A 24,173-nucleotide genomic window follows, 5' to 3' on the forward strand; every position below is an offset into this window, starting at 1 on the left:
ATGGAGATCGGAATTCAACAAGGCAGTTTCCCACGCCGGAAAGCAAAAATCTACTTTGTAACGAGGGACGTGTTGATCGGTCGGAAGATTCGCGGAATTCTCAATTCATTCCTAACAGAATCCGTGATGGAGGCTGCGAGTTAGGTAACCTTCTTGGTCTAAAATAAGACGAGCATGTAGGAAAACCAAAGGGAAGTTCATCGCCTTCATCAGGACAATGCAATGCTATATCCCATAGCAAGCACTTCACTAACGAATAGGCCCGCGACTATGGTTAGTTTAGTCTGGTGCTATACTATACTCTGTTTACTGGAACAGGCTGGGTCAAGTGGAAAGCAAGGATGGACTAGAAAACACTTGGAAGAAACCTGGCCGTCTGCACTTGCTCCGTATATCTGGATCGTTCCGGCAAAATGCAGACAGTATCTCGCATCCTCGTATTCTGGACGGCATTTGGGCAGTGTGACATTGGGCTGACCACGGGCCACTGCCTGTTGAGTATGGATGCTCGCCGATTCCGACCCACCGTGGAAGCACGTCCTCATCTACGCATGTCGCGTCGATGGTCGGCTTCTGGCTCAGTTTGGTCCGTCATGACTTCAGGTCTTGCTTCGCCGAGTCTCGCGTGTGGTGGTTGGTTTGGTAGGGGACTGACGACATCAGCCTTGAAGAAAGAAGAAGCTTCTCAAGCTTTGTTCACGACTGGACTCTCTGGGAACTCCCGAGAATCGCGCAGTAGGTGTGACAACCATGTTTGTTTCTGGACGGGTTGTCGGATTTTTCTTTCGGATGGGGAGGGCGGGAAATATAAGTGCAAGAATGAGGGACAGTTTAGGTACATAAAGCTGAATAATCAATCTAATCGATAAGCTTTTTTTGGGGGGGAAAAGGGGGGGGGGAGATACTAAAAATACAATTACGATAAGATTTGATCCTTCTTCCACTCCCACCAACGCATAGCAACGGAATATTCTCCGTTCATAACCAACCTCCACACCAAGCCTGACGACATCTCGGATGTCTGCCACGAGGGGAGAAGACAACAATGAAAAAGGAAGGTCGGCAAAGGTCGACATGCGAATTTTGCACAATGGAAACGTTCATTGGCCTCTGACCGGACGGCACTGATCACGGCAGATGGCGTCATCGGTCTAAGTCACCGAACAGGAATTTCTCTTACGCAGCAAATGGAGCAGATTTATGGGTTCCCTTCACGTCTGGAAACCACTAACACAGCTCAGATTCTCGACGGAGGGCCACTACTTTCGTAAAAGCTGAGCTAAACTAAACCGACCAGTGAGCTTCCTTCATTGCCGGCAATCCGCTGCCGCCACTCGGGGTTCTGGCTGTGCCACTCCCGCCTTCATCGAAGGCTTAGCATTGACAGGAAACGATAGCAAAGCACTTCGTTTTCCCTATGCTAGTCTGTGCTAGCACTGCCAGGAGATCACGTACTCTGCTAATGGAATCAACAGATCGTGAACTCGATGGATCCCTTCCCACATGGGGGCACACGAGCACACATTTTCGATCCTCTCAACGCGGCCACCAACAACCCCAAACCCAACAACCAACAACCAACAACCCACGCAGCACATCATAGACCCTGTCACTATGACCATGTCCGCATTCGTTCCGTTCATCAGCTTGGGCACCATCTAATTTATGGAATTTCCCAAGCCGTCGAGTCTTCGCATAGTGGCGGTCTTGGGAGCCATCACGCAACCCGAGCCTCGACGCACCGGAGCTTCTGAGCTTCCCGTTCCGTCGTTTGCGCCATCAGCGTGGCTCTTCGTCTCATTTCCGCCGTCCCTCGTACCGCGTGGTGTTCCCCTCGCCAACGTTGCCAAACATCCCGCCCACAAAGCCCTCACGAGGAGCAGTGACCCAGCCGCAAGTTCACCATGGGTCCGTGGATCAATCCGTCTCCCTTGGCGTGGCGGTCCGCCCCTGCCCTGCGGCGCCGTACCTGTTCGCCCTGGCCCCTTTGATCGGCACTCTTTTAGTTCCTCTTTTAAAAAATATAAAGCTCTTCTGGACCGGACCCTTTCTAGCTCCAATCATTCTGTCGTCTCGTCCTTGGTTCCCTTCCCTTCTCACCTTGTCCCACGGTCCTCGTCTGGCTTTATTGCCTTGATCATCCGCATCTCAGTCCCCGGCAGAGGACAGTTACGCAACGGATATCAAGCTACTTGAACCCCCCGTCGAAGTCGATTCCTACCGTAACTTCACAACCGTTTGTGTGGTCAGGGTACACCGTACAGGCACGGACACATTGCCTACCATGTCGGACAGCTTTGCTCCTCGGGTCCTCGCCGAGTCGGCCCCCGGGTCTTCAGGCGGTATCGAGAATAAGGATGGCCTCTTGGCCACTGTCGACGACCGTGACAGCGAAGTCGGTAAGTTTGATTCAGTTTCTCTCCTATCGACTGCATAATATACATACATGCACACATACGCACATACATACATGCATGCATCTATCCATCCATCGGGTCGTCCGTATACTGAAACGCAGCCTCTACTACAGGCCAGATCGAACAGAAACGCGAAGCGAAGCGCCAGATCGGCATCATCTCCGCCGCCTTCCTGATCTTCAACCGCATCGTCGGCACCGGTATCTTCGCCACCCCGGGCAGCATCCTCGGCCTCTCCGGGTCCGTCGGCCTGGCCCTCTTCATGTGGGTAGCCGGCATGCTCATCGCCTGCGCCGGTAGCGCCGTCTACCTCGAGTTCGGAACCGCCATCCCCAAGAACGGCGGCGAGAAGAACTACCTCGAGTTCGTCTACCGCAAGCCCCGCTTCCTCGTCACCGGCCTGTACGCCGGCTACGTCGTCCTCCTCGGCTGGGCCGCCGGCAACTCCGTCGTCTTCGGCGAGTACATCCTGCACGCCGCCAGCGTCGAGATCGACCGCTGGAACCAGCGCGCCGTCGGCCTCGCCTGCATCACCGTCGCCTTCCTCATCCACGGCACCGCCCTCAAATGGGGCCTGCACCTGCAGAACTTCCTGGGCTGGGTCAAGCTGACCATCGTCGCCATCATGATCATCGCCGGCTTCGTCGCCCTGGGCGGCCACCTGAAGATCCCCAACGACTTCAACAACTTCCACAACGCCTTCGAGGGCACCACCGCTTCGGGCTACGGCGTCGTCACCTCGCTCTACAACGTCATCTGGTCCTACCTCGGCTACAGCAACGCCAACTATGCCCTCAGCGAGACCAAGAACCCCGTCCGGACCCTCAAGATCGCCCTCCCCCTCGCCCTGGGCGCCATCTCCGTCATCTACATGCTCATCAACATTGCCTACTTCGCCGCCGTCCCCAAGGACGACATCCTCAACTCGGGCCGTCTTGTGGCTGCTCTCCTCTTCCGCAACGTCCTCGGCGGAACCGCCGAGCGTGCCCTTTCCGTCTTCGTCGCCCTCTCGGCCTTTGGAAACGTCTTGTCCGTCATCTTCTCCCAAGGCCGCATCGTCCAGGAACTCGGTCGCGAGGGCATCTTGCCCTTTTCTCGCCTCTGGGCCAGCAACCGTCCCTTCAACGCTCCTCTCGCCGGTCTCTTCGAGCATTGGCTCATCTGCGTCATTGTCATGCTTGCTCCCCCGCCTGGCGATGCCTACAACTTCATTCTGAAGTAAGTCTTTACTTCCCCGTCTACACCATATAAATCCCTCTCCCACAGCCACCTCCTTTCCGGGTGATCGTTACCCGATAACTAACATTCGTCTTAGCCTCATCTCCTACCCTCTCGCCATCGTCAACACCTTCGTCGCCGCCGGCCTCGCCTACCTCTACTTCAACCGCGCCGCCCTCAGCTGGAACCCTCCCTTCAGCGCCACCCTCCCCGTTATTGGCTTCTTCTTCCTCAGCAACCTGTACCTCGTCATCGCTCCGTTCGTCCCCCCTCCCACCCCGGACCAGAACCAGTACGCCGAGCTTCCCTACTGGATCCACTGCGTTGTCGGCTTCGGCATCATCTTCCTGGGCGGCGTCTATTGGCTCTTCTGGGCCGTCATCCTCCCCAAGGTCGGCAAATACGAGCTCGTGCGCGAGGTTGTCGTCGATGACATTGATGGCTGGGAGCGTAACGTCTTCTTTAGGCGGCCTCTTGGCTCTACTGCCTCCGATGATGGAGCTATTGCAGAGGGCAATAGCCAGTAGACTGGTTGAGGATGTTTCCGTCCGTTACATCTTGATTTGGCTGTGGGATAGGGAGACTTTTTGCTCATGATATTGTTGGATACCACATATGGCGCTGTACCACCCTTGCTTTTTGTGTAGCCTGCTTTCGTCCGATAGACATAATACTAGTTGGGTAAATATACCCCTGTCACCAAGAAGATGTTCAAGGAGAACAAACTGGGCAGTTTTATGAACTGCAGACTCGTAACCCCAGGATAGGTGGGGGAGAAGAAGCCTCCGCTGTCATTTAATTTCTCTCCGAATTGTAACGATAATGCCCAATCCGCTGGACCAGAAACAACCCTGTGCAAGTTAAGAACCAAAACAAAAGCTCCGCCCTGGACAATGACAGTGTGTTCTCGCTCGCCTTATTCACCTAGCTTACCAGCTCTCTGCACCATCATGGTGGAATCCCGCTGTACTACTTCAACGTCCGTCCTTTCTCATTCTCGAGATCTAGGCGAGCCCTCGAATTCACCTAGCGATGGCGGCGCCAAAGCAGAAAAACGCCGACTGCAACGACAGTAATGGCGGCGCTAGTAAAAATGACACTTCTTAGCGAGCCTTGATCCAAGGACTCGAAGATGAGGTGCCCCGCCGCCTCATCATCTTCCCTGACATCACAGCCCTCGTCCGGCGTGTTTACATCAGGCGAGGCATCATCCCTTGCCAGCCCTCCGGCGCCGTGGCTATTGTCATCGATACCATCGACCTCGTCGGAACCCGCCTCTTGTTTGGAATCCCGTATGGGTGGAAGAGGGTCAGACGATAAGGGCTCCGGCCGCGGAAAGTTCCATCGCCAAGAGGAGAGACGGTTCTCGACAATGTGCTCGGACGTGATCAGGCCGCCCGCAGTGTTGCCCCCTCCGGCGGGTGTCGGGCCTGGGCTTCCCTGAAGGGGAATGATGGGCTCCGGAAAGACGAAGGAGGGGATCGTCGGGGTCTCGGCGGAACGAGTCCCAATCAGTATCTCAAGCCCCGGAAGTGGAAAGGTTCCGGTGCCGGCGGCCTGGAATTGGGCGCTCGGCCGGTCGTACGCCCTGTTAAGTTCCTCTGTTTCAGCGGGACTCTCCTGCTGTTCTGCTGGTGTCGTTGGCGTTTCAGCCGGCTGGTCCTGGCTGGCTGCACTCTGGCAGAGTAGAAGGAGCGTGTTAGTGGCGGCTTTATCAGAGAGATGGAGGCAAGGCCCTATGTATGTGAGGGAGCAGGTAGAAAAGTGAACATGAGAGGCGTAGTGTAGGTAATTTGTAGTGGTTCAACGTACTTGTAACTCAACGCTCTTAGCATTTGAAAATACCTGACCTTCCTGACGCTGTTGATGCCGAGGGCCTGTAGAATCATCACTGGCCCCCTGCTCGCCGATTCTATCATTGGGTGCCATGGCAGAAAAAGTCTGGCGGTGCTCGGTGAAAAGCGCAAATCCAGCCGACTGTCATCTACAGCCGGGCTCTTTGTATGGTCGAATGAGGGTAAGCTGAAGACTGGCAAATATGCAAATTGAATTAGTCGACACCACTCAGTCCAATGCCCAGGCCCCAGACGGAGACACTAATCTTCCCTTCGAAAAAGGAGCAGTAATAGCTACATACCTAGATAATACAGCCCACGTTATTACGGTAGACTTGGTAATAACGGTATGGCTCTGTGGTAGTGATGAAGAACTGACATGTTCAGAATTCCCGACGAGCCGCACAGCCCGTGTAAAGTTCAAATATACGGGGACAATGGTGTCAACGAAGGACAAACGTCACAGAAAGAGGTATCCAAGAGCTCGCAGGCTGATAGATCCTTCATTCAACCTTGTCTTGGTAAACCTTGTCTTGGTACAAGAGGATAAACTTTTGCAGTGCCTCAAAGGCAGCGAGAGAAAGCAGGACCATTATCTTTCTGGTGGCGCTTACTGGGGAAAGAACTAGAATATCAAACAAGTACATCAATGCCGAAGAGGTGCATAACCCTCCATGGCTTTTCTCAGGGGCATACCTTCGGGCCTATAAAGTAACATTGTCGTGTCTTGTTGGTCCTTTGCCTACCCCAGTCTGCTCATCAGGCTCTGCTTCTGCTTCAACCGCATCATAGGTAGTACAGCCTGCATTTCAAAATTTCGCCAGGTTTCCTGGAGATGATCCCGACAGACCTCATGGACCTTCAATGAGGAGGTCCGTAGATGGAGTCCCATGCAACCCGCCGTTCAGTCAATAAATTCAAAGCCCCAGCAACTTCGCCTCACACCTTAAAAGTCCATCTTCAGGGTGTCCTTCCCTGCCCAAGAATCTCCACATACCGCCTCACCAGTTTCTTCCTCGTCCCGGGGGTCTTGGCCATCTCGATCCTCACGAGGACACGATACCGCAGGGTCTTGTTCAATCCCCCAAAATATTGCTGTGCAGAGGGAGTCGCCTCCAAAGCGACGCGAAGGTCCTCGGGCACAGTGATACTCCGTTGCCCCGCGTAGGCGCTGTCCCACCGTCCATCCGCCTTCGCGGCATCCACCTGCTGCTGACCTGCGGGTCGCATACGACCCGCCTTCGTGAGAGCCGCCACTTTCTCGACATTGCGGCGGGACCAGACACTTTTCTTGCGGCGCCGGGTAAACCGCTGGATGAAGTGGTGCTCGGAGAGGGCATTGCGCTGTCCGTCAATCCAGCCGTGGCAGAGGGCCGTATCAACGGCTTCGTCGTAGGTTATGGAAGGCTCGGGCGCCCCTTTTTTGGCGATCTTCATCAGGAGTCCTGGGGAGGTGGCGTGGTTTTCTGAGAGCCAGGCATCAAATGCCGCTGCCGTTTCGAACAGAAGGGTTGGGAGAGATGGGGAAGAGGAGGTGGAGGTGCTAGAGGGAGATGGACCGCTAGATGGGGTTGATGGGATCGACGATGACATCGCCACGGTGGGAATGGAAGGTGATGTTGCGGTCGCCGTTGGCATTCGAGCAAGCGTCTTGGCTGTTGAGCGGGTTATTCTCGCCATGATTAGTCGAGTAACGCGGTTACACTTCGAGATGAACGGAAATGACAAGCAACGATTCCAATTTCGCCGACTTGCTCGAGACGCGGGGTTGTTGACTGGCCGACGTGTCTTCGATTGATGGGGGACACGCCAACGTCGCGAAGTCACATGATTATCCAGAGCATATTACGTAACCTTGTATTGTCTTCGTTTTGTCTTCCCGTCCACTCGGACTGCTTCCTTTTTACCTAGGTAGCGAGATTTGCTTAGCGAGATTGTTTGATGCTGGAGATTATCTTCTGGAAGATGCATCTTCTTCGTCCTGCATTCCCTCACACTCCAGGCCAATGCGCCGGCAATGCGCCCTCGGGGTCGCCAGTGAACATAATACCAGCCAGGAAGGCAGTCAGATAAGCATCTAACTTCGCCAGTACGTGTCTGAAATGGGGCTGACAAGAGGACGAAGAACGGCCATCGAGGGTCTTATTTCTTCTCTCTCACGGCTCACGTTATCTCTCCAAAGCACCTGTCAGCGGGGACCTAGACTGCGGTCACAATTGTTCCGCAAAGGTTCGAGACCTATGTGCGTATACCTTAGGTATAATCCGGACGTCTTTCTTTCTTTCCCGCGATTCGGGATGGTGTATAGAATATAATTCGAAAGCGCTGTCTTTAAGGTGCCTATCTAGAGTCTCCAAATTCAAAATACCTTAGGTACTACGAAAATAGTACAAGTCGGAGTAGAAGCACGGGTGAAAGAGTCAAATCCGTGGAACTTATATCGATTGACGGTATCAATTAACCTCTTGGTTTTGCAGCATGATTATATTATTCGTGAGTGCTTCAGTCAACTCCAGGATGCCTCTCCCAATCTAACCAGAGCGTTGCTTCTCCATTTCCCCATTTTCCCACCAAGCCATTACTCCTATAACCGAGAACGTAGTCTAGACCGGGCACTGCGTCGTGCCGTGTGTTATCGCATATTTTTGTCCTCTCCCGTTTCCAGAACTGCACCATCCGGCCCTAGCAGGGTCTACATTGTAGCCCTCCCAGGATCCCCCCCATCGTTATCGCCGTCCCCTGCATCGCGTCTTAAAAAACGATGAGCGAATGCTATGTTCTTAGCTCTTCCCCGAGACGTAACTCGCGGTGCAGGAATTGGACGACGTCGTCCATGCCGGTTGGCCAGTTGAACCAGTGGCCTCCGTCTGGGTACTCCTTCCACGTAATTGGCGACCCGTAGCTTTCCAGTTGATCCCGCAGGTCCCGGCCCAAGTCCACCTTGATTAGCGGATCATCGGCGCAATGCTCCAGGAGCACAGGCGTGTTCCGGATCACTTCGTTGTCCTCCGGGACGTCTTCCAGGTTCAAAAGCTGTCGTTTCTCTGCCAATGTACCCCCGGGGAACGGTATCCTGCAAGAGAAGCCCACCACGGCACCTAGCCTCGGAACGCCCCCTAGTCGGTTCCCATTCATATTCGCGTCCGTCTCTCCGTCTGCGTGTCCTGTGTGGTTCGCGTCATCTGGCGTCGGAACCCTGAGGTTAAAAAGCGTGTGCATTGACGTAGCGGCACCCTGACTGATCCCTGCGAGGACGATCCTGTCCCACCGGCCTCCCAGCAGTTGCGCCTCGTCGCGGAGAAGGCGGCGTATTAGCGCCACGCTCTCCCGTAGGCCCTCGACCTGCACCTCTGCGCGCTCGGAAAAGTCCTGGAGATTCCATGAGTCGAACCACTGGGAGATGTACTCGATGGGGTTGGCGGCGCGGTAGCTATACTTCGCTTGGGGGAAGACCCAGCGGAACGATGGGAAGGCGGCCGGCAGGGAAAGGCCCTGCGACGTTGGCGAGGAATGCAGGGAAGCGGCGAGTGATTTGGCAGTTCCGCCCCGTCCGTGAAGGAAGACGACTGTGTGAGTATGTTCCGTCACGGGCGGAAAGGTGACCAAGGCGAGATCCATGTCGGTGGTGAGCGGTTGAGCGTCAAGACTCGAAACCACTGGGCCGATGAAAAGAGAGTATGTGCTGGCGCTCTTTGCGTATCGTTCGGTTTGCAGAAGAAGGATGTAAGAATAGATGTTATCTCTGGGCAATGGCCCAGGTCCATCCGAATATTGTCAAATCTCGTTGTGTTCGGGTGCGAGCTCGAGCTGCTTGGCTAAAGTGATCGTTTCCAGTCGGCTCCCAACGCATCGTATCGGGGGAGAGGTGTTGTGGAAAATGCCCCTCCTCCTCGCTCAGGGTTCCGCGAGACACAAAATTTAAGAGAGAGGGGTGAAGGGGGAAGAAGATGCGAGAAAAGGAAGACGGTGAGTCGACCGAGAAAAGCCTCCTGGGATAAGGAAAAGAAGGGCCAGACGGTCGGTGTATGCCCAGTCAGAAAACGGAGGCGGGCAAGAGCGAGGGGGAGGAGAGGGGGCCGCCCCGATGGCGCCTGCACAGATAATGGTCTGGACCCTTTTGGACCGTCTCTCAGGTTTCTCCCGTGGGGCCCCGGGGAAACACGGCAGTAGGCAAATGCCAAGAGTCACTGTGCGACGAAGACATCGAAACGGCCGAGATGGAAGATTTGGGCGACCGGACGGGGTCCAGCCCTGCATGGCCCGGTGGCCCAATCTTCTGTTGTGTTCTCTTTACAGATTTAAGCTTTACCCGTACACTTTTATTACAGGCAACTGGAGTTGGGTCCATCATTTGCTCATGGTTTCTTTCGTGTTTTCTTTCTGTTTGTTTGCTCTATTTTGCCAAGCCCGAAAATTTAGCGGCGGGGGGCAGTGAAATGATAGTCGAGGGAAAGGGAAGGGAATTTCGGTCCAGAACACGGATGCAACTGCTGGACACAAGGCACCCGCGCCAACGGGCCGTCTCGTCTCGTCCATAGAGCCTGATATTTCCCGATCTAGTCATGTGCAGTTGGTCAGAGCGTAGTGCTGGGTGACAGGCATGGGCATGGGTCACGCTTGCCAATTCTTCAACACCACAGTCGAGAAAAAGAAGAAGTGGGGGGAAGGAAGAAGAAAAGAAAGAACGATAGAAAAAGACAAAAGTATAGTAGAGGAAAAAAAAAAAAGAAAAGAAGAGGGGAGTCCCTAATTCGGCGGCCAAAATCGACCCGAGGGACTGGTGAATATTCCACGATGTATCAGAAAGATGCCGCCGGCTAAGCTCTGCGTGGGGTCTTGGGGGTTTTTTGGTTGTACACTACTTTACTCTGTGAATACCCCGTATTGGTAGGCAGGCGCCAGTCTGATGGGCGTCCGGTATATCGCCGAGAAAAGCATGCATGCGTATCATACTAGGTTGGGCTTGGCCTGTCATCTGAAATCGAACGGCAGCGATGTGATCGAGAAGTTAGGGTAATTTCCGGACTTCTCTGCCGCGTGACTGTCTAATACTTACATGGAGGAATTGAAGGGCTCTCATTTGTTTGCGTGATTTATACCTTAAAGGAGGATACAGTGGTGTTACAAAGGCCAAGCTGCCCCGGCGCGTCATTGGGATTTTACGTACTTGTCCGCACTTGTCCACATTTTGGGCGTGGGGACTTTAAGGCTCCCCAGTGGTGACACCGCAATCTACGGAGTCCTCCGTACCTTACCGTACTGAGCACTGTACTCCATGATAATACCTAATCACTCTCAGCAGCACGGATACGTCCGTATACCTACCTACCTTACATAAGGTAAGGTAATCACCTTCCGAACGGTTGATAAGATAAGAATCTTGACACCCAGCAATGAGAATGAGCACGGACCATGTCTCATCCACCCCCGCGAGCATCTTGGCCAATAAAGTCAAACGTCTGACCCATCGTCCACGAAGAGATCACAAAAGCTTCGTCGAGTTGCGCGTTCCATGCCGGATGCCTGGCAGACCTCCCTCGGGTCCTTTCACAGACATGAATCGTTCCCGCTTAGCTCCCTTGGTCTGGTGACACTGGGAGACCACCGAAGAAGTCGCACACCGGGCTTCTCTCTCCGGACAAGATGCACGAGTTCATGGACTACGTCCGGAGCGCGTTCTATGATGCCACAGATTGGAACCGCGAGAGCTCTTACTCGTCCCTGAACTCAACTGCGAATGGTACCCCCACTTCCCCAAACATCTCACCGATATCGTCTACCAAACCAAGACGGACCAGCTGACTTGAGTTCATCCTCATCGTCTCAGCGCTCCTCAATTTCCCGACCCCCATCGGCGTCCGCCTGACCCTCTCTTCCCTAGCGTCGCCCAACTTTGCGACGTCGTACCAGCTCGGTTCAATCGGCGTCGTCGATGGTTCCATATCCTACCTATACTCTTCAGTCCCCCTCGACGTCCACCTCACGCCGCAATCCGACCGCACCCCGCTAGCAACCCTCTTCCAGTCCTACCGACCCCTCCCCGCTCTCCCTCGTCGCGGCGAAGACCAGCTCACGCCCTACCCGCTGCATAGTCCCGCCGCCGCCTCACTTCTCTACGGCCGTCTCTACCTGCCGCAATCCCTCCTCGAAGCCCTCGTGATACGGCGCGTCACCCCCGCTCTCCAGCTCCAGCTCAGCGCCGTCTCGGGCCACTTCCTCCGGGACGGCGGCACCCTCCTGGGATTAGCCCAGTACGATGTGGGGCGGTACTCGCTCGAAGGGCTCGCTTCTTCCGACGGCGGCCTGCTCGGTCTGCGCGGGCTCTATAATTTCGGGAACGAAGTCGACGACGCCGGCGTGGTCCCGTCGTCGCCGCCTGCCCCTCCTTTACCGGTCGTGACGGGCAACGGCGGCGCCGACGAAGCCAGGGAGCGCATATACGGCCGCTTCAGTGCTGGCGGGGAGATCTACTACGGAACGCTGAACAAGTCCGGCGGCGTGAGCTTGGGCGCGCGCTTCGCCACGCTGCCCGCCCACCGCGGCACGCCGCTCACGGCCACCTTGACGCTGAACCCGCTCATGGGCAACGTCTGCGCCACGTACGCACTCATGGCAGGCCGAAACTGCAGCCTGGCGACCAAGTTTGACTTCAACGTGTTCAGCTACGAGAGTGATTGGGCTGTGGGCATGGAGCTGTGGAGGAAGCGCCCACCGATACCCACTGCACCAGTCGCCTCGGTGGAGAAGCTCGTCAGGGAAAGGAGTTTCCAGGCGAAGCTGGAGTGGAGGTTGGATGATCCGGAGGAGGTGGAGAAGGCAGTAACGTCGCAGAAATCCGAAGGCGCGGGGACGTCGGACGACGAGTATACCGGCGTGCTCAAGGCGCGGTTGGACCAAAATCTGAGGATCGGGCTGATGTGGGAAGGAAGAGCCAAATCGCTGCTATTCAGCTTGGGCAGCGGTATTGACCTTAGGCATTCGGAGTCCCCATTCCGAACGCTCGGTTTAGAAGTTCAGTTCTCCTCATGATGCAAAGAAGAGCGGTGGTATTAGGACTGTATATATATATATATATATATATGGCATTGTCATGATATCTGCATCGGGGAGCGAGAAGCGGCAGAGCATGATACAACATCAAAACTAGAAGGTGCGAGAGATAAGGAACTTCAGTAAATAACATCTGTCAGTTCGGATATTCCATATCAATACCAGCTCATCATGCTGGTCGGGAGAACCTCTTGACGCGTAAAGCGAGCTACATAGATATATAGTGGGTGGTTGAAGGGTCTTCCCTCCACACATCCCGCCAAACAGGGGATGTTTTCCCTGTGGCTGAGCTAATGTCACTGGTCTCTGGCTTACGTAGGTGACTGGTTGCCTACCTTACTTTGGTCATCATTCAGGGGCTCTCTTCCGCACAGCCTTGGGATCTCCATAAGGTACCTTAGGTAAGGTAGGTAAGGTAAAGGTAGACGTCTGTCAGCCGAGCGGGGGCTAACGTCCGGCTACTTTAGCTTCCGGCCAGGAATCGTCCATGGCCTTTCTATTTGTTTCTCCTTGTTAGATGACATGTCCCTTATTCCTTTTATAGTCACTTCGAGAAGACTGATGATGCTTTCCTCAGGGTCTGGGCCTTCTCTCCTGAGAAGGAGAATGAGCACTAACCGATATCCGAGTGAAGACGCCATGGTTTCATGCCATATTTTGTAGCTTTACACGTAGCTCTGCGCAGTCTTTTCTTGGTATCTATGTACTTCCTCTGTACCTACGTGGATGGACACGAGGTTAATGCGGCTTAAGGTACTTAAAGACGCCGGGAACCTTGATGGCCTTGCAAAGACCGGTGCCGAGTTTTTCTCGGTAACTCCTTCCCCGAACATACATAGTGCCTGGTAGTATGACGGGTAGCTACCGATCCGATCCGGACGGGTGATTGAGAAGGCGGCAGGATCTCCGGCCCATGTAAATCGGCAAACCCCCTTTACCCGTCCGGAGTCTCATGACCTAAATGTTCCACATAGCCCGGATGTCAGACTTTGCTTTTTACTCTGGACCTCGTTCGCTATGCGCTGCAAAATCAAAAGTGAACCTCCCCTCCCCTTCTTCCTCACATTTAATCTCCAGCAAGGGGCAGTTGCAACGAGCGACCAGCGCTACTTCTACCTCCGTAAGGTAGAGAGACCCCTCGAGCCACGTATCCCCAAGCGCCACCGAACCAAGTCGTGGTCAGGAGGAAACTAGGACCATAATCGCATCTCAAAGTCGTCCCCGAGAACGCCGCCGACGGATATGGTAGGAGAATACCAACCTCTGTTTCGGCCACATTCTTTCACTCTGCCTACATGTACTGAGTATGGCTACAACCCTCATTCGATGTATTAACCCGGAGATAAGGTAGACAAGATGCAGCTGCACAGCAGAAGCAACTTAGGGGAAGTGCCTCCCGACTCTCACCAGCAACACGTTTTCGAATCAAAGCGGTATCCCAACCCCATCACCGTGGATCATGACGATGTTGACTCGAACTGCAACGCCGCGCCGGCCGACCGGACCGACATGCACCTCCGCATCGCTTCAATTTTCATCATCTTAGTCTCCTCACTCATCGGGGCTTTGCTTCCAATTCTACTAAGAAAATTCGCGAAGGGCGGCTTCGCCAAGGCGATGCTCTTTGGGTCGAAGTTCGTGGGGAGCGGCGTGATCATTAGCACGGCCTGGATGCATCTCATGGCACCGGCCGCGGCGGAGCTGGGCCACGAATGTGCGCGTCGGAGATTGGGGAGGTTTGACTGGGCTTTCTTCATCGCCTTGATGACCGTCATGAGCATGTTTCTCGCTGAGATTCTTGTCACGCATTTCGGCCACCGCGGCTCCAATAACGCCAGCAGCGCGTCGCGGGTGTTCCTGTTACCCGAGGAAGCCTATTCGCATTTGGAGCAGCAGCATGTGAGAGGTAACGGGCGGGACAGGACCAACAATGCCGACAATCCGTCGTCTCAGCATTGTCAGGACGATGGAGGATCCTCCCCGGCCGAATCCGAGCGTACGATCGTCGCCACACAAGGCGACCCGCACAAGAAATCTGCAGAAGACCACCCCGGCCTTGTCAGTCAACTTACAGCTGTGTCGATCCTCGAATTCGGCATCGTCTTCCACAGCGTCTTGATCGGTCTCGTCCTCGCCACGACTTCCAACTTGACCGTCCTGCTGATCGCGATGGTATTCCACCAGCTTCTCGAAGGTCTCGGCCTCGGTGCTCGCCTGGCCGACGCTCCCTGGCCCAGAAACCGCTGGTGGCTTCCCTACATGTGCGCCTGCCTCTTCGCCGTCTCCACACCCATCGGTACAGTCGTCGGCTTGGTTGCCCAGCCCAGGAGCGCGGCAGACCAGCTCCTTATCACTGGTATTTTCGACGCGATTAGCGCAGGCATCTTGATGTACACCGGTCTTGTGGAGTTGCTGGCACATGAGTTCTTGTTGAATCCGGAGATGAGAAGCAGCCCGTTGAGAGCCCAGCTTAGTGCCTTTGCGTGCATCTTGGCTGGGACGGGAGGCATGGCTTTGTTGGCGAACTGGGCATGAAGTGTGGTTTGCTTTCCAGGAGTAGAGAACCATAAGGGAGAAATGCGCGCATAGCCTGCCTAGCCTCCATATCCATGGCCCTTCGCTGTCGGAGAGACCTTAAGAAGCATACAGGAAACCACATGCATCTTTAACAATACCATAGTGTCCTCATTAAATAAAGTGAATTCTGTAAATGCATAACATTTCTCTTTGACTATGGACTTGAACAGTAACATGCTGAGTGCAACCGAGTCTCTGACAGTGTCTTTGGAGATTATGAACACAGTTATTGTCGGAGATTCATATCACGTGACTTAGCCCTTGTTCACAGGGGCAAGCCCTAGACCGCCAAGACTTGCAACTCCCAGTGCACCACCACATGCCAAATTCTTTTTGCGGGTCGACTGGTTCAACCTCGATTTTCGATCTTCACATCGCAGACAACACACCAACCCACCAGTACCCTCAATCCCCCGACAACACCGAAAAAATGGCTGGCGGCGTTACCGTTCGCGATGTCGATGTAGGTTGATTACAATTCCCGCAAGGTCCCCAACAGAAGCCAGCGAAAAAAGAAAGGCAAAAGGAGGAAAAATGGACAACAACCTACTCGAGACCGTTCCTCCGAAGTTGGCCGCCTCGACCGACCTACAAATTGCGATTTCGACAACATACGGGATATGAAGACACCATGCTTCTCGAAGTCTCGCAGCTCGCAACGGCGGCACGCGGCCAACGAGGAGTGAATACAATGGGGCTACAATGAGGAAGGGAGCAGGCGCGAGGGGATCGAAAGATCTCCGACGACGGAATCATTGCTAATTGGTGTTTCTTCTTCCCGAACAGGCGCAGAAGTTCATCACTTCCTACGCGGCTTTCCTGAAGCGCCAGGGCAAGCTGCCCATTCCTGGTATGCCTCCACGGATTTTTCTTTGTCTTTCATTTTTCATTTTTTTTGTCCCCTCCCCCCTCATCGGGTGCAACCCTCCAGGCTAACTCTCGACTAGGCTGGGTCGATATCGTCAAGACCGGCCACGGCAAGGAACTCCCCCCTCAGGACATTGACTGGTTCTACGTCCGCGCCGCCTCCGTCGCTCGCCAGGTCTACCTCCGCAAGTCGGTCGGTGTCGGCCGTCTCCGCAAGGTCCACGGCTCCGCCAAGAACCGCGGTGTGCGCCCCTCGCACCACGCTGACGCCTCTGGCAGCGTCGACCGCAAGGTTCTCCAGGCTCTTGAGAAGATTGGTGTCGTTGAGCAGAACGAGGAGAAGGGCGGTCGCCGCATCACCGAGTCTGGGCAGCGTGACTTGGACCGTGAGTTTTTCCTCCTCCCCCTTGTAACTCGAATTTTCTTCCCTTTTTCCGTCAAGAGACTTTCCATCCCGAAGAGAGCTGGTCGCTAATCCTGCATCTAGGTATTGCCCAGACCACTGCTGAGGCTGAGGAGGAGGAGGAGTCTGAGGAGGACGATGAGTAGATATCCCCTACCGCACCAACGATTATGCGGTTTTGACGTTCGGCTCGGTTAGGTTCATGGCAACGGCGGGCATTGGGTTAGGCGTCTGAAAAGGAATCATGATTATTGACCATTTTTGAACCCCAATACAACGTCCCGTAGTCGTTGGTCTTCCCCCAACAACTTCAAGACCCTAATGGGGTTTCTAGCCTCTGCCGTGCTCCGTACCACATCTTCTCTTTCCTGTTATTTCCCGTCAGCTGACCCTCCCCTCCGAAGCAACTGCCCCCTTTTCCTCGATACGGTGAACCTGTGATGCCTTTTGGAATCAAGGCCTTGCCTTGAGACCACCCTCTTTCCCCCGCCGGCTCTATGTGCCTACTTCACCAGTTGCGACTGTTCCTACTACGTCCTTCCTCTGTTGCAGTTCCCTACTTAGATTATGTTCGCCGTTTGGGTTTACCAACAACCTTTTTCTTCCATCCTCATTCACTTCTTTCCGGCACTTCGACAGCGGTGGCGGTTACGTCGGTCATCAAAGCTCCCTTCGGCGGTCTCTGATTCTCGACTCCTAACGGTTGCCTGGCCTCTCTGAATCTTCCCCCATCCGTTCAAGGCCGGTAAGGCTGCTCTACTGTGTTCTCTGCCTTCACACCTCAACTTACCAAGAAATATTATGTAGCACGTAGGGCTTCGTCCTAACAGCATGACCTCACACGAAAGGTCACCTTCCATGGTGACAGGCAACGAGGACACGAGTTACTTTTTCAGTTCCGACCCGCCGCTGGAGCCTACGGTCGCTGGCGCCGGCCTTCCGGACAGCAACGATCGAGGAGTCGCAGGCATCGACGAAAACAACCAAAACGGCCTCGTGTTTTGTAAAGGCCGAAATGAGAACGGATGCCCTATCATTACGGTGTACAAACCCGTGATGACAACTGCATTCACCATCTCGGTACCAAACAATAGCCTAGGGGTTGCGAGTGACGTCTTGACGGCGTTCACTCAGAAGGCCGTTATAGGCGCCTTGATGTATAGGCAAACGATCATCATGCTTACGACTAGTACGAGCATGATTAGCGCCCCGCGGGATACCACGAACAAGACGCCTCGAATTCTGTGGAAGACAATCTGGCGGGACCGCGTCAAAAGACTCGCGCCTATGTTGAAGCTCCCGCTCGGCTCTATATACGATGGGGCTGGAAAAGCAGGATCCGGCCGTGAAACGGCCAAACAAGGCAACTACCACTCCTCGCACGTGGAGAAGAAGCTGGCGGTTTTCGCCCTGTATACCATGCTTAAGGCGTATGGTATCCGTACCGGGCGGTACGCGACTGCCGGTCAGATAAGACAGCTCCGAGAGGCTATACAACACGAACAACCGGGTGAACACGCCCAATTCGACATCCCCATCTCGAGGAAATACTGCTCTTTATGCCCCGTATTTGTCCAGCGGCTGGGTAACGTGAGCGGGATCAAGTTCAGGTTCAAGATCCAGCACCTTGTACAACGGCTACCTGTGCCTTCTTCCACGACGCGTACGGATATTCAGGTTCTTGGGACCGCGTCGGAAGTCGTCAATAACCCTGTTGAGTATCATGGCGAGACTTTCACCGATGCCGAGCTCACGGAGAATAATGGGTTAGTGGTGGAGACACGATGTGAAAGAGAAGACGATGCGCCGACTCCTCCCCCTCCAACATCTGAGGTGGTAGAGCAATTCTCCGAGGGGTTAAAGTCCTTCTCGTTCCAGCGCACCCGGCGAATGATAAAGCGCGCCCGCGAGCCGCTCTTCAAGCGGAAGCCACTACCTCCCACGGCGGAGATTTTTACGCCTAGTACATCACCGCAGTCGAGAGCACAGAGAAGCGACTAGTGCCATCCGACAAGCCAGAGAGAAGAACTACGTATTCGAGAAGAATTGCTCTGGTCTGTACACCATTTGCGGTCCATGATAGGGCGACGTGCTAAGGAATACCACAGGTACGGGAGCTCACACATTGGGAGCTTGGGTTTGCGAAGGCCAACGGATGTCTTGAGGGGTCAAGAAAAGGAGGGCGCCGTTTCGTGTTCGGTGTGATCGGGGGTGGGGGGCACCTGCACGTGGTGAAAAGTGTATGTAAGCTTCCAAGGTAAAACTGTATCGGCTCAGCACAGCCAAGACCGCCCTTTTGTCTGCGCTGGAGAGTCAGTGGAGTCTGATGGTGGCTTGGGTACAACAAAGGAACAGTATTTTGCTACCTAGGGAGAACAACTGTGTATAAGGTAATAAGTACCATGGCCAAATCCTACTTTGGATTAGCCCAACAACAGATTCCTACAATTGACACGATTCCTTACATAATCCTGCTAGGTTGGTCTTGTGTTTTCACAGTGTACAGTTGTACACGTACACGTAAGACGGACGACTCCTGAGGAGGGGCTTGATGTGCCTGTGGCTTGATTTTTGCCTTAGTGGCTGCTAAATTAACCGAGAGCACAACGGTTCGTGTCGCAAGCCACATTCAACAAGGATTCAACGCTTAGGGAGGTACCTTCTACTTTGTATAGGTAGGTAGTAGGTAGCTAATTAAGGCATCGGCACAATTTCCCGTCGTCTGCCTTATTAGTGCTTACTCCCAAACAAACTTGTACTCCTTTTTCCTCTGAAGGATGTCTCAATTGTCGGCTGTTGCCTTGCAATTTCTGCACATTGCATTTTCCTGACTGCCTGCTTCGAAGAAGGCTAATCGATATGCTGCTTCTTTTCGCCTTGTCCACTCACGTTCGACGACACTGCCCTGCGTTTGGCCCAAGGAGTTGGAGTTGCCTCCTGATGGCTTGGTCTGGCATGGCCGCGTTGCCAAGACAGCACATGAGGCACTTCCGTGCTTGGTATTCGGGGAGGGGGGGCGGGTTTGCCGCCCTCCAGGCAGCCAGGGAGCCAGTTATCTGCAGGAGCCAATTTACGCCAAGAAGCAATGCCAAGCATAACCAGAGTGTTCTGTTTTGCTTAGTTCGATTCTTGTTAGCCTTTTCCGGGATCCCGGGGGTCTTGTTCTCTCTCGTCTGTTTCGAAGACGACGAAGGAAAAGAAAAAAAAAAAGAAAAAACCCCGGATGCAGTTCGCTAATCTGGTACGACATCTTCGCTTGACGATCAACGGGTCGCCGCAGGAAGCCTTTCGAATAACGAGATGGACCTGGATTAGGTCACTGAGTCTTTGACTTGACAGATGTTGTGCCCATCCTGACGCTATTCGTACTACCTACAGTTGTACAACGCACTTCGTCCATCACATCCCCTTTCCGGAGGAACGCCCCCCCCCCCAATATGGGTCCAGCAACCGTCTCGTCCTGCCCTGGTGGCTAAATCGGGCAGCGCAACTTTTAGCCTTACCGGTCCCATGCCATGCCCCCAGAGCCGAGGCTCCGGCAAGCACGAATAGGGGCCCTTTCTGGGCTCTTGGTCGGGGGTCGGTTAGCTGCAGGCAATGCCATACCAACGACAGGGGGGTCACATCCAGGGGTCTAAGCCCCACGATCATCACAGACATCCAACGAGACGAAGATGTGACAAGCAGTTCCCTGCTTCTCCTATAATATGATTCCCCAGGGTTTCCGCTCCTTCGATTGGCAGAGAAATTTGGGAGTCATGAGAAGACGAATACAAAAGATCTTCCACGCCACGCCTTCTGCACCCGTGTCGTGACCATTCTTTCTCGGTTTGCCCCTGATTTTGTGTTTCGTCCCATCATTGATTTCCCGGCATCTTTGTCGGTTACTTAAGTATTTGTTTTCTTTTCTTCTACCTATTTCTTTAGTTTTTGTTTGCTTTCCGTGATCTTCACGCCCTCCTTCGCTTATTCCGTCGCTCCTTCAGACCAGCGCAGTTCGCCCCATATCCTGGGCCGTCTGCTTCTTATCGAAATACTCATGGTTAGACTCAACGCTCTAGCTGCGGGTGTGATACCCTTCAGCCTAGCCGCCGCCGCCACCGTACCAGCCAGACGGCAATCCTCTTCCAATGCTTGCGCGCAACTCGCGGCCGCGTATGAGGAGGCCGGCAGCTCTACTGGTGAGTGTTTGGAGGTCGCTACAACTTGAAAGAAGGGGGGAGGGGAGGGGACGAAGTACGACAGGCTAACATGTTATGACTTCCTGCTCGCTCCCAGGCACCTTTCCCATTGTGAAGCCGTCGGTGGCGTACGAATGCTTAAACTCGGTCCCCCTGGACGTCGAGCGCGACCAACAGCTCATCGAGTATTTTATCCCATGGCTCGAGTTTCAAAGCACGATCGGCATCCTGGCCGACCCTCCTCCAGGATACATGTTCCCCGGTGTCGACGTCTTGGGTGGGCTGCGTAACATGTCGTCGATGCTCGAGAACGGCAACTACGACAACCAGTACGAGTTCATTACCGACCTATACCGTCTCATCAATGTTAAACCTCGCGAGGGCCACCTCGGCTACACGCCCGCTCTTACCGTCCTGGCGGAATTCTCCACCCCGGCCCGGTTCATCTCCATTTCCGAGGACGGCACCAGCCTCCCTGAGGTCTACCTACTATGTACGTTGCTTTCTCTTTGAGAATGTCTACCCCGGAGATAGCAGCTAATCCTGTTTCCTTCACCCAGCCGACTACCTGGAGAGCGAGCGGAGAGGATACACGCCGTCCAGTGTCGAGTCATTTGACGGCACGCCTATCACGGACTGGCTCCAGCAGCGGGCCGTGGATAACGACAGGTGCCAGGACCCCGACGCGTCGTATAACTCGCAGGTCTGGAGCGCCGCTCTGGACAACATCGGCGTCACTCTCTCCTCCAACGTTTTCTTCCACGGGGTCCTGCCAGACGAGAGCGTCATCGCATTCACCAACGGGACCGATATCACCGTCGAAAATCAGGCCTTCCTCATCGGCGACTTCACCGGCATCGAATCGGGCCGAGACGTGCACAACGTGTTCGAGGTGCCCGACTTCGATTCCCGCTCCGAAATGGGATATGCCGACCCCAGGCCCCGCCGAATTCTCGACCTCGAAGGCTACCCGGAGCCCTTCATTCGCCACAGCCAGGACTACCTGACCGGTTACGCATTCGAGCGTAGCAACCTCGACGACACGGCCGTCCTCGCCGTAAAAAGCTTCTTGTCGCCGATGTACGAACAGACGACCGAGGAGGACATGATCGAGTTCGAGGAGGTCTGCATACGGTTCACCCGGGCCGCCAAGAGGCGCGGCGCGAACCGTCTCGTCATCGATTTCCAGGGCAACGGCGGCGGCGCTCTCGGCAACCTGCTGTCCATGTACTTGTCCATCTTCCCGAACGCGACCGTCAACCTTCCCCTGCGGGCCCGGGCCAACCCGGTGCTCGAATGGATGGGCAGGACGGCGGAGGAGCTTGGCGAGGACATGATCTCGACCTTTGACATCAACTACGCCGTGGATGAGGATCTCGGATCCTTCCGCAACTGGGACGATTTTTACGAGCTGGAGACCATCCTGGGCGACCAGTTTACCGACGTGTACCAGCCGAACATCCTGGCCGTGCTCGAGCGCGTCTTCCGGACAGATGACTTGATCGACTGGTTCACGCCGGAGGACACGGTCATCGTCACCGACGGGTTCTGCGCGTCGGCGTGCGCGCTGGCCGTGGGCCTGATGTCGCGCCTGCTCGGCGTGCAGGTGATCGCCATGGGCGGCCGCCCCATCGAGGCGCCCATGCAGGCCATCGGCGGCACCAAGGGCGGCCCGGTCATCGACATAACCGAGCCGGTGAACGTGTTCAACACGCTGAGCAGGAGGAGGGACCCGCCCGCGGACCTGGACGTCACCCCGTTCGAGATGGTGTACCCTCCCCTGGCCGGGCCGGGCGTCATCCCGGGCGTGATCAACTCGGCCAACGTGCACCTGCCCGAGGACGACGCCGGCACGCCGCTGCAGTTCGTGTACGAGGCGGCCAACTGCAAGCTGTTCTACACGTGGGAGACGCTCACCAACATGACGGCGCTCTGGGCGGCCGCGGCGGACGTCAAGTGGCACGGCGCGCCCTGCGTGAGGGGGTCGACCACCAACGATGACAATACCATGGGCGACAGCGTCCTCCCGTTCTCCCAGGACGTGGTCTCCCAGTTTACTTGGACGCCAGGTCCCGGTGACGTCTCGGATAGGCCGCCCACCGGTTCACCCGACGGGAGCGGTGGCAGTGGGAATGGCAATGGCAATGGGAACGGGAACGGGAACGGGAACGGAAATGGAGACGATGACAGTGCTGCTTCTAGGGTAGGCGGAGTCGTGTTCGCTGTTGTGATGAGCGTGTTTACGGCTGTTTTCTTGGTATAGTCGTATAGAACGACGCGACTTGGCGTCCTTTTCCTAGTTGTCATAATCTCGTGTCCTATTTACATAATCTTTGATTGATTAATGACATTCCCATGGAGACGGAGCAGCGCACCCCTCGATTTTGTACGAAGACCTGATGACCAATGTAAGTAATAAAGGTACCTAATAAGGTAATGTCTCCCTTGGGTAGTATGAGTTCTGCAATGCTGATAAGGTCCCCAAGGCTCGGCTGATTGCTTGACTGAAATGCTTATCTGGAAGAAAACAATGTGATTGGCTGCATCAACTCAACATTTGCGGGGCCTGACTACGGGGTCGAAGTACAGATACCCAGGGTTACTGTAATGCGAGGTACTCTGTACTAGACATCAGTAGGATGAATGACTGCATAAATGCTCTAGCTAATGTACCAGATACGAACAAATTTAAGACTTATTTTTAGACCCATTATTCGAAGAACTCTGTAAGCTTCTCCGTTAGGTACCTTACTAATTACTTAGGCCCCGTTCGACAATCTCAACTATTAGTTAGAAAACTCCCTTATTTTTATATAGGGTATAAACACAGCTAAGACCCTATTTTAAAGCCGGCCCTTAGCGTTAATGTATCTTTTTATGTAAAAATGCAGATATCCCCTCGGGCAAATATCGAACCGATCTGTAGTGCGGGGTTATATTATTTAGATATAAAACCATCGTCTTTTAGCTATTATTAAATATCGTAGGAACTTCTATATTTATCGATAGCCGGCCTAGGTTCTATTAACGTGGAGGATATTATAGAGAGATCTATAGATAATATACCTAATCCGAAATCCGGGGATATCGCGACTTAACTAGCACAGGATATCGACTAGGAGCTAACGTAAGATATCTAGCCGCCGCTTTCTATATAAGGGAGGGATACTATTAGATTAAACGCCTCTAATAATAACGATACACCCGAAAAGGATAGGTATAGTTAAAAAACCACCTTACTAGAGCGCCCTATGTTTAAGGCTAGCACTCCTTTATCTAATAAATAATCCTTACGTATAGTCTAGACCGATAATATTAAACGTGATCTCTTTAAACGGATACTTACTGCTTATTGTGATAATACTCTTTTCACGACTAGTAATAAGAGGTTAGCTAAGTAGTCGGTACTAGGTATAATCCTGCCTAAAATATAAAAGATATTCCCCTTAGCTCTCCTATTAGTTAGCGCGATAATATTAAAGCTTAATAATAAGGAAAAGGAGCTACGGGCGGCGCTAACACTTATTAATAAGTCCGGCGTTAATAACTACGACGATAAGAGCGGTATAATCGAAGCGAGTAATAAATAGTAGGATATCTTTAAAGCTAAATACGGCGATATTAG

General features: G+C 54.0%; 9 protein-coding genes across 9 annotated transcripts; 6 read left to right on the forward strand and 3 right to left on the reverse strand.

Moving 5' to 3' along the window:
- Nucleotides 1-2,284: 2,284 nt before the first annotated feature.
- On the forward strand, nucleotides 2,285-4,162 carry SODALDRAFT_318805 (high-affinity methionine permease; the record flags this gene model as incomplete). Its single annotated transcript, XM_028609407.1, has 3 exons — nucleotides 2,285-2,399; nucleotides 2,519-3,635; nucleotides 3,733-4,162. The coding sequence occupies 3 exons, from the start codon at nucleotides 2,285-2,287 to the stop codon at nucleotides 4,160-4,162; spliced, it is 1,662 nt and encodes a 553-aa protein (XP_028469843.1).
- A 499-nt stretch (nucleotides 4,163-4,661) lies between these two features.
- Nucleotides 4,662-5,564, reverse strand: SODALDRAFT_347131 (hypothetical protein; the record flags this gene model as incomplete). Its single annotated transcript, XM_028613286.1, has 2 exons — nucleotides 4,662-5,312; nucleotides 5,448-5,564. 2 exons carry the CDS (start codon nucleotides 5,562-5,564, stop codon nucleotides 4,662-4,664), a joined length of 768 nt encoding a protein of 255 aa, XP_028469844.1.
- Nucleotides 5,565-6,056: 492 nt separating this feature from the next.
- Nucleotides 6,057-7,212, reverse strand: SODALDRAFT_326200 (hypothetical protein). The gene has a single exon (XM_028610110.1). The coding sequence runs from the start codon at nucleotides 7,148-7,150 to the stop codon at nucleotides 6,431-6,433; it is 720 nt and encodes a 239-aa protein (XP_028469845.1). The 5' UTR covers nucleotides 7,151-7,212; the 3' UTR covers nucleotides 6,057-6,430.
- A 777-nt stretch (nucleotides 7,213-7,989) lies between these two features.
- Nucleotides 7,990-9,088, reverse strand: SODALDRAFT_303048 (acyl-protein thioesterase; the record flags this gene model as incomplete). Its single annotated transcript, XM_028608945.1, has 2 exons — nucleotides 7,990-8,617; nucleotides 8,666-9,088. The coding sequence occupies 2 exons, from the start codon at nucleotides 9,086-9,088 to the stop codon at nucleotides 8,243-8,245; spliced, it is 798 nt and encodes a 265-aa protein (XP_028469846.1). The 3' UTR covers nucleotides 7,990-8,242.
- A 1,696-nt stretch (nucleotides 9,089-10,784) lies between these two features.
- SODALDRAFT_326203 (hypothetical protein) lies at nucleotides 10,785-12,746 on the forward strand. The gene is made up of 2 exons (XM_028610111.1): nucleotides 10,785-11,210; nucleotides 11,298-12,746. Exons 1-2 carry the CDS (start codon nucleotides 11,114-11,116, stop codon nucleotides 12,497-12,499), a joined length of 1,299 nt encoding a protein of 432 aa, XP_028469847.1. The 5' UTR covers nucleotides 10,785-11,113; the 3' UTR covers nucleotides 12,500-12,746.
- A 677-nt stretch (nucleotides 12,747-13,423) lies between these two features.
- SODALDRAFT_326205 (Zinc/iron permease) lies at nucleotides 13,424-15,172 on the forward strand. Its single transcript, XM_028610112.1, has one exon. The coding sequence runs from the start codon at nucleotides 13,877-13,879 to the stop codon at nucleotides 15,053-15,055; it is 1,179 nt and encodes a 392-aa protein (XP_028469848.1). The 5' UTR covers nucleotides 13,424-13,876; the 3' UTR covers nucleotides 15,056-15,172.
- Nucleotides 15,173-15,527: 355 nt separating this feature from the next.
- On the forward strand, nucleotides 15,528-16,673 carry SODALDRAFT_341617 (ribosomal protein S19e; the record flags this gene model as incomplete). Its single annotated transcript, XM_028613046.1, has 4 exons — nucleotides 15,528-15,560; nucleotides 15,884-15,947; nucleotides 16,045-16,350; nucleotides 16,452-16,673. The coding sequence occupies 4 exons, from the start codon at nucleotides 15,528-15,530 to the stop codon at nucleotides 16,511-16,513; spliced, it is 465 nt and encodes a 154-aa protein (XP_028469849.1). The 3' UTR covers nucleotides 16,514-16,673.
- A 525-nt stretch (nucleotides 16,674-17,198) lies between these two features.
- SODALDRAFT_347137 (hypothetical protein) lies at nucleotides 17,199-18,773 on the forward strand (the record flags this gene model as incomplete). The annotated part of the gene is made up of 1 exon (XM_028613287.1): nucleotides 17,199-18,773. The coding sequence occupies one exon, from the start codon at nucleotides 17,199-17,201 to the stop codon at nucleotides 18,366-18,368; it is 1,170 nt and encodes a 389-aa protein (XP_028469850.1). The 3' UTR covers nucleotides 18,369-18,773.
- A 1,366-nt stretch (nucleotides 18,774-20,139) lies between these two features.
- Nucleotides 20,140-22,944, forward strand: SODALDRAFT_326209 (hypothetical protein). The gene is made up of 3 exons (XM_028610113.1): nucleotides 20,140-20,548; nucleotides 20,646-21,041; nucleotides 21,109-22,944. The coding sequence occupies exons 1-3, from the start codon at nucleotides 20,407-20,409 to the stop codon at nucleotides 22,809-22,811; spliced, it is 2,241 nt and encodes a 746-aa protein (XP_028469851.1). The 5' UTR covers nucleotides 20,140-20,406; the 3' UTR covers nucleotides 22,812-22,944.
- Nucleotides 22,945-24,173: the final 1,229 nt, after the last annotated feature.

Source organism: Sodiomyces alkalinus (assembly GCF_003711515.1).
Source record: "Sodiomyces alkalinus F11 unplaced genomic scaffold SODALscaffold_1, whole genome shotgun sequence".
Classification (NCBI taxonomy): domain Eukaryota; kingdom Fungi; phylum Ascomycota; class Sordariomycetes; order Glomerellales; family Plectosphaerellaceae; genus Sodiomyces; species Sodiomyces alkalinus.